Source organism: Miscanthus floridulus, chromosome 16, assembly GCF_019320115.1.
Source record: "Miscanthus floridulus cultivar M001 chromosome 16, ASM1932011v1, whole genome shotgun sequence".
NCBI classification, from domain to species: domain Eukaryota; kingdom Viridiplantae; phylum Streptophyta; class Magnoliopsida; order Poales; family Poaceae; genus Miscanthus; species Miscanthus floridulus.
Window position 1 is genome coordinate 1941441 of NC_089595.1, and position 15193 is coordinate 1956633.

Genomic DNA, 15193 nt, shown 5'->3' on the forward strand with positions numbered 1-15193 from the left:
GAGGGTTTCCACGCAAAGATGTCTTTGTTGTTGTGGAGGAAGTCGACGAGCGCGCTTTCCTATTTGGAGGAGAGCGCGGTACCTATGCGTACCATTTTACCCTTGGAGCTGCTGGGGTCTATGAGGACCTTTTTGGATCCCTCTGCCGACTCGAATGACCCGGACAACCTCTTTGCGTCGGGTGCTTCTTCGACGACCTCCTCCCTGAGGGCAGCGAGTTCCTCGGAGGCGACGATAGCTGTGGCATGGCCGCAGCACTCAACTTCACACTCGTAAGCCTGCTGGAAGGAGGTGCCGATGGTGATGACCCCGTGTGGGCCTGGCATCTTCAGCTTGAGGTATGTGTAGTTGGGGACGGCCATGAACTTCACGTAGCATGGTCATCCCAAGATGGTGTGGAAAGTTCCAGGGAACCCTACCACATCGAAGGTGAGGGTCTCAGTCCTGTAGTTGGACTGATCCCCAAAGGTAACGGGTAGATCGATCTGTCCGAGTGGTGTGGCCTGCTTTCCGGGGATGACGCTGTGGAAAGGCGCTCGGACTAGGCGGAGGTGCGTTCGGTCGACGCCCATCATGTCGAGCGTCTTCGCGTACAAGATATTGAGGCCGCTGCCTCCATCCATCAGAACTTTGGTGAGGCGCTTTGGGCCGACGATCGGGTCGACAACAATCGAATACCTTCCCGGATGCGGGATGGCGTTCGGATGGTCGATCCAATCGAAGGTTATGCCGGCCTCTGACCACCGGAGGAAGAGAGGTGTGGTCGGCTGGGCCATGTAGACTTGGCAGCGTGCGACCTTCTGACGATGTTTGGAGTCGTAGGCCATTGAGCCTCCGAAGATCATGAGGCAGCCGTCTGGCATTGGAAAGCTGTCATCTTTCTCCTCGGCATCGTCGGTAGTGGGGGCTGGTTCCTTCCCCTGCCCCCCCCCCTTGTCCGCACTTTCGGCCAAGAACTTCTGCATGAGGCCACAGTCCTTGAGTGGATGCTTTACAGGGAAGGCGTGGTTCGGGCACGGCCCCTGGAGCATTTTCTCGAAGTGGTTCAGAGCGCCCTCCATGGGCTTCCAACCACCCTTGCGGTCAGCAGCAGCCACGAGTGGGTCCTCGCGCCGTTGCTTCTTGTTTTTCCTTTTGGCGGATCAATTGGACGTGCCTTTGTTGGCACCCTCGTCCCGCCTTGCCTTGCTGTTGGAACGGTCGAAGATTGCTCCGACCGCCTCTTCTCCTGAGGCGTGGCTGGTGGCGATGTCCAGGAGCTCTTTGGTGGTCCGTGGGCCCATGCGTCCTAGCTTGTGGACCAAAGACTCATAGGTCATCCCGAATAGGAAGGCTCCTATCACGTCGGCGTTGGCGACGTTAGGGAGCTCATTGCACTGTCGGGAGAAGCGCCGGATATACCCGCGGAGGGTTTCGCCAACCTTCTAGTGATAGTTCTTGAGGTCCCAGGGGTTTCCAGGATGTTTGTACGTGCCCTAGAAGTTCCCCACAAAGATCTCCCTTAAGTCCGCCCAACCCTGGATGCGTCGGATGGAAGGTGCTCCAACCACGCTCGTGCCGAATCGACAAGGAACAATGGAAGGTTGCAGATAATGAAATCATCATTATCCGCACCACTGGCTTGACAGGAAAGCTAATAGTCTTCAAGCCAAAGTCCGGGGTTTGTTTTCCCCAGAGTACTTAGGGATGTTGGTAGGTGGTCGCAACCTTGGTGGAAACGCGGCGTTGAGGATGTGACGGCTGAAGGCCTGAGGGCCCGGTAGGCCGGGGCTTGGGCTCCGGTCTTTGCCACTGTCATAGCGTCTGCCGCATCGAGGATGATAGCCGCGATGGGCCCCTTCCCTCAGGTCGCCATGGGTGCGTCTGTGGGCGTCGAGGGTGCTGCGTGCGTCACGGTTGTGGCCGAGACATTGATGCACCGGGATTGCGGCGCGCTGCCCGTTGCCTTGCGGCGCTTGGTGGACTGACGCGTCCCTGGTGGGACGCACCGAGGGAGTGTGCTGGTTGGCGTTAGGCTTGTGTCGCCGAGACATCGAGCTCTCTGCCTACTGTGTAGCCGCACGCTCAAGTAGCGTGCGAATTTCACGGTGGACCCGGCGATCCTCGGGCGTCGCGGCCTCCAGAAGGCCATGAAGCAGGGCCATCGCGGCTCACACGAGCAAAGTGGGGAAGGGTTTCATCATCGGTGATGATCCTTTAGTTCACATCGTGGGCCACGGCGCGTGCGTGCCCTCCATCTCCGCGGCGCCTGATCTCCTCGTCGATCTTCTTGTATTCCCGGACAAGCTGCTGTCCGGTTTCGTCTATTTCCTATTTTCAGGCTTCTAGCTGCTCCACCCCTATGTGAGGTGGGGCTAATTGCTCCCCCTTCGGCTCCGTCACCGAAGTTGCGCGCCGGGTTGACCTCCTCCTCGGAGGCGCTTTCGACATGTCCCTAGGGGGTTTCTACCATGAAGCATTCCTGGGAGGGATGATGGCTCCCTCGACTAGAGTCAAAACCAGAGTCTGACCCTAGGCCCTCTGCAAGGAGGCCGTGGAGGGATTCAGTAACTCTTTCAATCATCCCCACCAACTCGTTGTTCGTGGGAAATGGGATTGCACGCTGGGCCATAAGGTGGCTTACGGTTGCCGCGGTGTTGTAGAGACCGAACGGAAACGCCATCGAGGCGCGCCATGTGGAGCGTTCCGGAGAGAGGGTGATGCGGCGCGGGGCCTCTCTGGACAGCTGGGGTCCAAGGAAGACGCCCGGCTAGCCCTCAAGCCTCCAGTAGCTGAGGTTGGCGGATGCGGGAGACTGGACGGACGCATGGGCTAGCACCAACTCTCCTCCTAGTGTGACAATGAAGTCCAAGTCACCGAAACACACGTGTGCGCCCGGGACCCAGCTGATTGCGTGGTTAGCCATCTGAGGACTGATTTGGAACGCGCAAAGGCCCCTACCTGGCGCTCCAACTATCGGTGTTTCGAACAAACACCGGCTAGTAAATTTATAATTGATGCGCGTTAGGCCTGGATGGTGCGCTAAAGGACACAAGGTTTATACTGGTTCAGGCTGAATGTCCCTACGTCCAGTCTGTTGCTGCTTGTGTTATTAGCACCGAAAAAAGGTTCGTAGCAGGGGGTACAAACGATCGAGAGAGGGACTGGTCCCAAGTCTCTGATGGAATGATCGAAAAGGTTGCTAAGAGCTTAGTTGCTGCTCAGCTGTGTATGAAGTGTCGTGTGTGTTCAACTTATCCATCAAGAGTCGGTCCCCCTTATTGGAGGAAGCACACCCCCTTTTATAGATGAAGGGGACGGCTTTACAAGTGAGAGGGGAAGGGCGCGTATGCTACCGAGCCTTGTTGCCCATGTCTACCCAGCCTTGTCGCCCATACCGGTGGGTACCAGATAATGGTAGGCGCCTACAACACTGTTGATGCACTATAAAATGTCAAGATGGCTGCAGAGTACTGCTTCGCGTAGGGTATGGTCTCTAGTACAGTGGTTTTGACTTATGAGCCTTACCCTATCTTTCTCTGCATGCCTTCTAGTTCCTATGAGCCCCGGTCGAAGGGACGCGGGGGTTAGAGTCAGAAGTAGCGCTTTGGGCAAGGCCTTCCGATCGGAGAGGGCGTCCGGAGGCCGAAGCGAGTGCTCCGATCTGGTGGACCCAAGGGGTCATGGAGCGGGCGCTGCTCCTTTGGGACCACGGCATGGTGACAGTACATCCATCATTGTAGAGGGCGCGAGCCTCTTCCTGGACCATAGTGGTTGTCGTATATCTATGTCGAGTTCCGTGTCTGAGGGCTAAAGGCGGCTCCTACAATACTGTTCGGACTCTGCAATGCCGGAATGGTCTAAAGCGCCCAACCCGTCATACCCTGGCGGTACTTTTCCTGCCGCGGCGTAGGGCATGGTCCTTGGCGCTGCGTTTGACTCGAGTGTCATGTCGTACCTCATGCTCATCCTTATGATGGAGTAGGGTCTACTTGTAGGGCCAGGCGGAGTCTGCCCTCGGTCGTTAGGCGAGGCGGAGCCTAGCCCTCGGGGGTCGGGCGAGGCGGAGTCTAGCCCTCGGGGGTCAGGCGAGGCGGAGTCTGACCCTCGGGGGTCGGGCGAGGTGGAACCAGTCTCCCGTCATTTCGGACAAGAGACGCAGTAACGTTCTCGTCTAATCGGGATTGTCAACGTTCGATGGTTTATCTGTTCCACCTCATTGGATACCCCGGTATTAGGTCCCCGACACTTATCTTATGACTTACCCCTGTTATGAGTAGAATATTGGTTATGGTTTACTTCTCCATCAATAGTATAAATTATCAATACATGTCCATGCTAGACCTTCCCTGTGGTAAAAATATAAATAATGATACCTATAATACTCTTGGGTGAATTGCTACAATGGTATATTATCTGTGTGCTTGCAGATCCTTTTCATTCATATATTTCTAGTCACAAAAAATGATAAAGCACTGCTTAGTATTATTCTAGTAGTAATGATATGTAGTATCAACAAGCATCTCTGGCATCATCACTAGGGATGACAACCTAGTAAAGAAATGTTAGGAGATATAGGTTTATATTAGGTGGCTACTAAAACAAGTGACAAGTTAATAAATACCAACACTGCTGCACCAACAGTACGGGACATTGTTGTGACATCACCTGTTGTTAGTTCTCCCGTGGCAACAATAAATGAACATGAGGAACTTGTTCTTCAGGGTCCTATAGAACCTGTTGTCGCACATGAGGAAGAGCAACAACAGCCCCATATGGAACAAGCGCCAACTTATGAGGCCCCTAGAAGGTCTCAAAAAGACAGAAAACCAGCTATTTCTGATGACTACGAAGTCTATGAATGTGAAGAATTTCAAATGCAGGGTGATCCCACCTCATTTGAAGAAGCCATGAGAAGCGCTCACTCGTTGAAGTGGCTTGAAGCCATGCAAGATGAAATGATATCAATGAATACCAGCAACATTGGGACTTAGAAAAAATTCCTAAAGGAGCCAAGATAGTAGGTTGTAAACGGGTCTATAAAACTAAATATGACTCCAAAGGGAATGTGAAAAGATTTAAAGCGCGACTTGTAGCGAACGGCTTTACTTAAAGAGAAGGAATAGATTACAATGAGACATTTTCTCCAGTCTCATGTAAGGATTCTTTTTGAATCATAATAGTGTTAGTGGCACACTACGATTTAAAATTACATTAGATGGATGTAAAGATGGATTTCCTTAACGGGGATTTGGATGAAAATGTTTATATGGCACAAACAAAAGGTTTTGTCATAAAAGGAAAAGAACGTATGGGATGCTGCCTAAAGAAATCCAATTACGGATTAAAACAAGCCTATAGACAGTGCTATTTAAAGTTTGATGGAACGATAAGCAAGTTTGGGTTTAAAGAGAATATAGAGGACAATTGCATTTACACAAAGTTCAAGAATGGGAAATTCATTTTCCTAATCTTGTATGTAGATGACATCTTACTTGCTAGTAGTGATGTTAATCTACTACTAGATATGAAGAAGTTCTTATCCTCAAATTTTGATATAAAAAATCTCGGTGAAGCTTCATTTGTTTTAGTAATAGAGATTTACCGAAATAGAAGAAAGGGGTTTTAGGATTATCACAAAAAAACATACTTAGAAAAGGTTATAAAGAAATATAATATGTATGCATGTAAACCTTCACCTGCTCCTATAGTCAAGGGCGATATTTTTAGGAAATTCCAATATCCCAGGAACCAATATGAGATTGATCGAATGAAAGCGGTTCCATATGCTTCAGCTGTCAGAAGCTTACCGTATGCTCAAGTATGTACATGCCCTGACTTAGCTTTTGTTACCGGGATATTTGGCAGATATCAAAGTAATCCAGAAATAGAACACTGGAGAATGGTAAAGAAAGCTTTGCGTTATTTGCAAGGCACAAAAGGCCTCATGCTAACATACAGAAGATCTCATTCCCTTCATATAAAGGGGTATTCAAATTCAGATTTCACGAAAGATGTAGATGATAGAAAATCCACATCAGGCTATGTATTTACTCTCGCAGGGGGAGCTATATCGTGGAAAAGCTCAAAGCAAACCATCACTGCATCGTCCATGATGTATGCCGAGTTTGTAGCATGTTATGAGGCAACGGGGCAGATGAACTAGCTAAAGAAATTTATGCCCAGGTTGAAAGTAGTCGACGACATTCATAGACCACTCAAGTTGTACTGCGACAATGAGCCAGCAGTATGTTATGCTCACAACAATAAGTCAAGTGGTGCTACCAAACACATTGACATAAAGTTTTATGTTGTGAAAGACAAAGTCCGGGATCATTCTATTAGTCTCGAGCATATAAGTACAAAGAAAATGCTTGCGGATCCGCTTACAAAAGGCTTACCGTCCAATGTGTTCAGAGAACACTTAGCCAGTATGGGTTTACAGGAAACCCTAGGATCCGTGGACAATAAGGGCCTAGTTGAGAATCTAATTCAAAAACAGAGAGGTGTATTGTAGCTGTTAATCTAACGGTACTAACCGTTGTGACGAGGCACGCTTTATGCGCTAATCTATGATGAAATGGAAAAAGAGATAAGTATTTTAAGTTTAAGCAATAAATGTGAGATCAAAGGGAAGAATGTTAGGTTGATCTCCATCAAGTCGGCCCAACGGCCAACTTAGGTCCAGATCCGCGCCCTGATCGGGGGCGCCCAACCAAATCATGGTTGGTAAGCCCCCATCGCACTGTGCTATATAAAGAGGTGGGGACCGGCGGCTCATGGTACGAGGTTCACCGGTCTTACCAAAGCACCCCACCGAGAAACCCTAACCGATCCAAGGGAGTGCAGCAGCGGTAGGAAGCGCCGCCACCGTCCTCCTCGACTCACCATCGCCCGCGACACCACTCTCCGGACCTCACCGCGCCGCCACCGATCCGGGCTACACCGCATTATCGCCATGGCTTCCTCCTCCTCCAAGCCCGATGGTCAGTTACCTCTGCACATCTCTCTCTAGCCTCTCTCTCCGGTTCATGTTTTAGTAAGAACTCATTGTTATCCATTTCTAGTGAAGTCAGCCCCTCTAGATCTAGTCATCCTAAGGAACTAACATCCTGCACAAGCGGAGCGCATCCAGCTTCATTTCTACGAGTACCAACTCCTTGATCTCCGAGCAAATACAGTAGAGGACTACCTGCTCGATTGCACTACAGCTGTTGGTGCGCTTTGCGGCACCGCCTCCGGCAAGGCACACTGCCACCGCCGTCGCCGCGTCTTGATTCATAGCCACGGCGAGCTCCTGCCGCTGCCGTTGCTCAAGCCGTACGTGTTCGGCTCGGAGCCACAATCATGAAGAAGAGGGGCACCGCTCCAAGTAGCATCCGCCCATGCAGTCGTGACGCCGCCCGTGAGATTCGTCGCAGCCCCGTGCCGGCCACTCTCTCGCTCCGAGCACCGGATGCCTCCTATGCGATTCGTCGCATCCCCGTGTCGGCCACCACTCTCTCCACCTCTGGCGGCGGGTCATCACGATGCGTAGAGCCGGCTCCAAACTTAGAAGACGAAGGCAAAGCCACTACGCCAGATTCTTATATTAGGAACGGGGTCATTTTTACTGTAGGGGCGGCTGGGGTTGAAGGCGCCCCTACAGTGGGCGTCCTCGGGCCCCAGTAACCCAACCGCCTCTACAGATGGCACTGTAGGGGCGGCTGATAACCTGAGCCGCCCCTACAGTTGGGGCTGCTCTGTAGGGGCGGCTCAATCACCAGCCGCCCCTACTGATGGCGCACGAATAAATTTCAAATTTTAAATTTTAAAATGTGTAAAACATTGTCACATCCAAGTTTGATCAAACTTAAATGCTGAAGCATGATTTTAGAAATTTTTAGGAAAAAAACCATCACATTTGGAGTTAGTATGAGGGAGAAGAACTAGTTACAAAGTTTATCCCCAAATTAAAAAGAGAAATCACACTGTTCTAGATGATCCTTACATGATCATAGTGAACAGTGTGATTTCTCTTTTTAATCTATGGGTCAACTTTGTAACTAGTTTTTCTTCCTCATACTAACTCCAAATCTGATGATTTTTTTTCCTAAAATTTTCTAAAATCATTCTCTATCAATTAATTTTGTTGGTTTTGTCAATATATACATATGAAAAGTTTGAGCAATTTAAATTTTGAATTTCAAAAAAATACAACTTCAGATAAGATTTTGGTACCCCAAATGATTTCAGCTGAAAAAATGATAAATACCAAAGTTGAATAACTCATCAAGATCTACAACTTTTGTATTGGTCATTTCTTCATATGACAAAGTGGTAATGACATTGTTCACAAGTGTGACATATCTCATAATGTTTTATAAACTATATGAGACATGTGTAAGATTTGTTAACAATGTGTGCTAAGAATTTATCAAATTAAAAAATGACCAAAATAAAAGTTGTAGATATTCATGAGTTGAACAACTTTGGTATTCATCACTTTTTATGTTGAAATCAATTTGGGTCTCAAATTTTGGTTCGAACTTGTCGTTTTTCAAAATTTCAAATTTGAAAGGTTCAAATTTTGTCAAATGACAAGATGACTAAAATAAAAGTTGTAGATATTAATGAGTTGAACAACTTTAGTATTCATCACTTTTTATGTTGAAATCATTTTGGGTCTCAAATTTTGGTTCGAACTTGTCATTGTTTAAAATTTCAAATTTGAAAGGTTCAAATTTAGTCAAATGACAAGATAACCAAAATAAAAGTTCTAGATCTTGATGAGTTGAACAACTTTTGTATTCATCACTTTTACATCTAAAATCATTTAGGGTTTAAAATTTTGGTTTGAACTTGTCAAATTTCAAATTTTAAAATGCGTAAAACATTGTCACATCTAAGTTTGATCAAACTTAAATGCTGAAGAATGATTTTAGAAATTTTTAGGAAAAAAAACAATCACATTTGGAGTTAGTATGAGGGAGAACAACTAGTTACAAAGTTTACCCACAGATTAAAAAGAGAAATCACACTGTTCTAGATGATCCTTACATGATCATAGTGAACAGTGTGATTTCTCTTTTTAATCTGTGGGTCAACTTTGTAACTAGTTTTTCTTCCTCATACTAACTCCAAATCTGATGATTTTTTTTCCTAAAATTTTCTAAAATCATTCTCTATCAATTTATTTTGTTGGTTTTATCAATATATACATATGAAAAGTTTGAGCAATTTAAATTTTGAATTTCAAAAAAATGCAACTTCAGACAAGATTTTGGTACCCCAAATGATTTCAGCTGAAAAAGTGATAAATACCAAAGTTGAATAACTCATCAAGATCTACAACTTTTATATTGGTCAATTCTTCATATGACAAAGTGGTAATGACATTGTTCACAAATGTGACAAATCTCTCATAAGGTTTTATGAACTATGAGACATGTGTAAGATTAGTGAACAATGTGTGCTAAGAATTTGTCAAATGAAGAAATAACCAAAATAAAAGTTGTAGATATTCATGAGTTGAACAACTTTGGTATTCATCACTTTTTATGTTGAAATCAATTTGGGTCTCAAATTTTGGTTCGAACTTGTCGTTTTTTAAAATTTCAAATTTGAAAGGTTCAAATTTTGTCAAATAACAAGATGACTAAAATAAAAGTTGTAGATATTAATGAGTTGAACAACTTTGGTATTCATCACTTTTTATGTTGAAATCATTTTGGGTCTCAAATCTTGGTTCGAACTTGTCGTTTTTTAAAATTTCAAATTTGAAAGGTTCAAATTTTGTCAAATGATAAGATGACCAAAATAAAAGTTGTAGATCTTTATGAGTTGAACAACTTTTGTATTCATCACTTTTACATCTAAAATCATTTAGGGTTTCAAATTTTTGTTCGAACTTGTCATTTTTTAAAATTTCAAATATTTTACAATTTTGGTTCGCCCTCTCCATGGTACAAATATTTCTATCTCTTCCTACAGCCCACGCATACACCTTTCGGCCAACCCGCACCTTCTAGGCACGAACACACGCATCTTATCCGCACGGACGTACCTTCCCCGCGTTGCTCGTCCTCCGTCGAGCCGATTCCCTCGCGCCGCCCGACTGCCCGGTCTCACGCCGCCCGGCCTTGCGCCCCCCGGCTGCCTGGACTTGCGGAGGTGCCCTCCATGCGGGTCGTGCAGCACTCTCGGATGCATATTTTCCCCTGAATCGGCGAAGGGCGAACCCTAGCGCGGCGACAGCGCGGGCGGCGGCGGGTGGGGCGCAGCAGCCACCATGACCCCCATCTCCGCCGCGGAATCCGTCCCCGCCAATCAACTCCTACGTCTCGTGGCCAAGGTTCCCCCACTCTCCCCTTCCTCCTGCCTAGGATTTGTTCTGCACGGGCCTAAACCCTCACTGTTGGTTCGCAGGGCCTCACGGCGGAGCGCGGAGGAGGAGCCGCCGCTTCCGCATTCGACTCTGCCGGGTTCGGTGGGTTGGTGCAGCCGCTCGGCTCCAGTGCCGTGGATTTCAGGTAAACCCCAACCTTGCGCGCCCGTGGCGTTGCCTAGTGGCAGTGTTTTATTCTGGTGCTGAACCGTGATTGGTGAGGAGTGTTGACGCCGGTGCTGTGCTGTGCAGTATGCAGGATGTCAAGGGCTCATCCAAGAGCTTCCCCAAGCACGAGGTGAAAGCATGTCTCTGACCATAAGGTTCGTATGGTTCCAATTTTCCCTTGCTAATTTACTACTTGAAACAGCTTTTGTGTCAGTCTCCTGCTTATCTGGATATTTACTACTATTCTTGCACATTTTGCACTTGTCACAGTACCATGATTATGTATATAACTTGAGATTGACCCATCCATATATTTTACTGATGTTCATTGGCTTATTATCAAGTTACCATTGTACTTTTTGTCGAGTGCTAAGTGGGCTTGTGCTGTTTTGTACTTAGTTGCAACTTGCAACTCACTATTGCTCTCTCTCAGGTTGCTAAAATTAAGCAGACTATGGTAGGGGACTCCAAAGATGGTCCTGCCAGGCCTGTGATTCGCACATTTTATGATCACACACAGGTGGGCATGTATTGTTCATATATGCCAGTTTATTTACTGTTTAAGGTCATGAGACTCTTTTCAACACTTCCACAAGATTGCTCCTGAGTTAGGTCTCCTGCAGTATTTTTTTCCTTGAATATGCGGAGAGTTGCATATCATTGCATTATATAAAGACTGAAATGCATGGGTAGATCAAATCCACCTGCCACCACACTTATATACACATGCTCAACTCACATTTAGCACACTGGATGCACACCTAGCACATGCAGTTTATAGTTAGATATTTGCTTACTGAGCTGTTTGGAGCATTGACATGGTATTCAATTTTTTAGTAAACAACTCCATTTTTCACTAGTTGCTTATTTTATTTTCCATCGCTCGAATTTCCACTGTGCTCATAACTATGATTGATTTCTTGCAGGCCATCAATGGTCTGGATTGGCCATCAATGGTCTGGATTTTCATCCTGAGAGTCCAATATTGATATCAGCTGCAAAAGACAATACAATAAAGTATGCTTATCCTTAATGTCTACACTCCTTTCTGTTAAATTGTCTATTTGAAATGCTCATACTGGGATTAAGCATGATTCTTATTTTTTAGGATTTTTTTGTGGTATTAATTGCTATCTGTGTTATTGTTTTGTACATGAAAAAAATTGCTCAACAGATTCTTTGATTTCTCAAAAACCAATGCGAGGAAAGCGTTCAGAGTTATTCAGGTTGTAAATTCTAGCAACCTAATCTATCTATATATCATGTAAAATGGTGTGTTCATTGCATTTAACCAGGCTCAATTGTTAATGCTTGGCAGGATACTCATAATGTTAGATCTGTATGTTTTCATCCTTGTGGGGATTACCTTTTAGCAGGTACTATGATCTTTTCACTTAATTTAAATTTAATTTCTACTTCTGTTGTTATTAACTGATTCGTGATTTCTGACATCATTTTGTTTTGCTCTGATTTTTATGCATTATAAGTTTTTAACATGCTTTCAGTTGTTATCTGTAAAGTAATTTAATTATTTCACCAAAACAATTTGATATCCAGGCCCATGAATTTGGATTTCGTTCCTGGATCAACAGTTCCTATCTCTTGGGCATTTGAAAAATACTGCAAGCATATCTTATGGAATTTTTTTCTTTCTTATAGTCAAATATTTTCATCCACATACGTATTTTAAAAAAAAATAACTCATTTTTCATATATTGATGAATATCGTGGAAGCAAGTGACACTGATAAAGTTATTTGCAGGGACTGATCACCCAGTTGCTCATTTATATGATATAAATACTTTTACATGCTACTTATCAGCAAATGCACAGGATTCTAGTTCTCCCATTAACCAGGTAGCTTTTCTCTTTCCTTCTGATTCACAAGCAGTATATTGCATTGGTTATATTCTCATCAAAGGTTAATTTTACTCCGCTAGCCGTGCTTACTGATGTCGCTGCCAGGTACGCTACTCTTGTACTGGGAGCTTGTATGTTACTGTTTCTAAAGATGGTTCTTTGCACATTTGGGATGGAGTATCTGCTGAATGTGTTCGACCTATTACTGGAGCACATGGATCCGCAGAAGCTACTAGCGCAATTTTCACCAAAGATGAGAGGTAAGCGAGCTACCAGTCTGTCTAAGGTGCTCTTCCCTCAAGATAAGATCCAGTTATTGTTTGGTTTGAAGAACAGAGAGGCAGGCATATGCTGTATGTTTGATTCAAAACAGTAACTACCTCAAACCCTGTTTGGAATGTGAGAATCTTGTAGTAATTCTGAATGATTTGTAGCATGTCCTGGTGAATTTCCTGTGTTTCAGACAGGTCTTAACTTTATCACATGAATAGCAACTAACAGCTCTTTCTCCTTTGCCCTAATGTTTCACCACTAAACAACTAACCTGCCTATAAGCACTTTTGAGACTTCTTCTGAAAGGCCTAGTGTTTATTCTAGTTGTATTTACTTGCTGTGATTTTGTGAAACCAGTGTCAAAATATTTAGTGTGAATTGGTGTACTTCCTGGAAATGCTTAAATATATGTCAGAGTTGAGAAAAGATTGTTGTTACTTGATTTGAATTATATATATATATATGGTCATATTTGAATTTGAATTATTTATTTTTTTTGCTGGAAAATCCACTGTAGGGGCGGCTGGTGATACAGCCGCCCTTACAGAAGTCCACTATAGGGGCGGCTGATATTACCAGCCACCCCTACAGAGGTCACTGTAGGGGCGGCTGAAAACATCAGCCGCCCCTACAGAGGGCACTGCAGGGGCGGTCAGGAAACCGCCCCTACAGAGACACCCTCTGTAGGAACACCCTGGGAAGGGCGGCTGGCGCAGCCGCCCCTACAGAGGCTCTAGAGCCGCCCCTACAGTTAAATTCTGTAGCCATCTTGGGCTTTGATGGACCGTGTGTTGTGCCTGTGGGAGATTGGTGAGAGCTCCTCGTCGTTGGATCGCAGCTGACGGCGCAGATCGACTGCAGAGGAAAGTCGACCAGCCTGACTACAGAGGATCTCGTTCCGTGACACACAGCCGGCTCGCAATCACTCTCTCGCTCCCTTGTAGTAGTCATTCGAAGTTCCTGCTATCGTTGTCTCAACGCACACCATCACCGCGCCACCCCAAAAAGGTTCAGGACTCAGAGCGTGGTCTCAGAGAATACAGAGGGGAGAGCTGGAGATGCTAGATTTTATGACACGCTTATACACATGTGTAGATAGGCTAGATTTGGGCAAATGAAAATTTTGATGGGTCTTATTTCTTGGTAGAAACGGCGCCTACACAATTAGCGCCGCTAAACTATGTCAACGCTGAAGCATTTAGCGTTGCTATTATGCTTGAAAAAGCGCTCGTAGTAGCAATAGTGGTAATATATGCAATATCTTACTGGCACCATGTCCAAAACGCTATAGCCTGCTATTTATAACAGTCTAAAAATCTTCAAGGCAGCGCCAAGTTCAATTATAACCTGTAGTTTAAGACAACCTTCAATGATGAAAATAACATGAGCAACATGCATCTCACTATGCCATCATCATGGGCTACGAATGGACGACAAAATATGTAATGCAAATCTATAGATGGGCGTAATAAGCATGTAAACTCATTCAGCATTTCCACTGCATGTGTACTTTGAATATCCGTGCATCCATCTTCGTTTGGACTTGGATATTTTTCAAAATCAGAACATATTTGAACATCCATTCATCCACCTTTTTGCATCCTCTTGCATAAAAAAAATTATGCACTTTTGGTTCACCTTGCTCAAATACTCTTTCATCTCCATTTGAATAAATTTTGGTCATGCTTTCATGTTTCCTTTGTTCACTTGAGTATGCTTCGGTTTGGAAGTACACATCGTTTAAATTAAGCATAGCACTTAGTTTAAGGTATACATCATACTTCCATAGGCTTTTTAAATTAAGCATGATGCTTAGGTTAAAATAACATCCTTTAATGAAATTGGACACAATATCTAGTTTGATTATTGAACCAAAAGTAGTACTTTGGTAGACATTGGTTGTATTTTTAGACTAACCCTTGTAGGTTACTTCCAAATCAAACGGGTATGTTTTCATTAATTTATAACAGAGAAAAAACATTGGGACAAATAGTAAAGTTCAACAACCTTACACAAAAAAGACATCTTATCCGACAAAGGTGCGATGTGAGCACAAGTTGAAAAATCCTCATTTCTTCTCTCTTGATGCAAGTTTGCTTTGGCCTTGTATGAGTCATATTACATAATGGTGAACAATAATTTTGAAAATAAAAAAACAGTTCGCAAAAAAATCTAAGCTAAAAGAATTTCAAGGGACATTTTTTCCTGTAGATGAAAACCTCAAATTTAGGACAACCACATGTATTTCAAAATTTCCATATAATTTTTCGGGTATTGTGTTGTTCACTAACATTTTTATAGTGATGAAGAGATATAAGCATCCTTCAGTCGTGGGAGATGAAATTTCCACTCGAATACAAGTTCCTCCCTCAAGTAAGATGACGGATAGCATAGTGGTCACCATAGAGAAACAGTGAAGGATGACCTTCCATTGCGCTACCATAAGTCAGAGTTTTTGAACAGTGGAGTCTTTCTCTGGTTTAACTTGTAGGCTAAGCCTTATCTTTTTTATCTCCTTTTTTCCCTGAATTTTCTTTGGCTCTCAGG

The 15193-nt window shown here is 44.7% G+C and overlaps 1 protein-coding gene and 1 pseudogene across 1 annotated transcript; one reads left to right on the plus strand and one right to left on the minus strand.

Annotated features, from left to right (window-relative positions):
* Positions 1-59: 59 nt before the first annotated feature.
* LOC136513632 (uncharacterized) lies at positions 60-362 on the minus strand. Its single transcript, XM_066507603.1, has one exon. The coding sequence runs from the start codon at positions 360-362 to the stop codon at positions 60-62; it is 303 nt and encodes a 100-aa protein (XP_066363700.1).
* A 1467-nt stretch (positions 363-1829) lies between these two features.
* LOC136513635 (cleavage stimulation factor subunit 50-like) lies at positions 1830-12886 on the plus strand (annotated as a pseudogene).
* The last annotated feature ends 2307 nt before the right edge of the window (positions 12887-15193 follow it).

Excerpts from the sequence above, each read along its gene's own strand:
- LOC136513632 (XM_066507603.1), bottom strand. The coding sequence starts at position 362 with ATGGCCGTCCCCAACTACACATACCTCAAGCTGAAGATGCCAGGCCCA.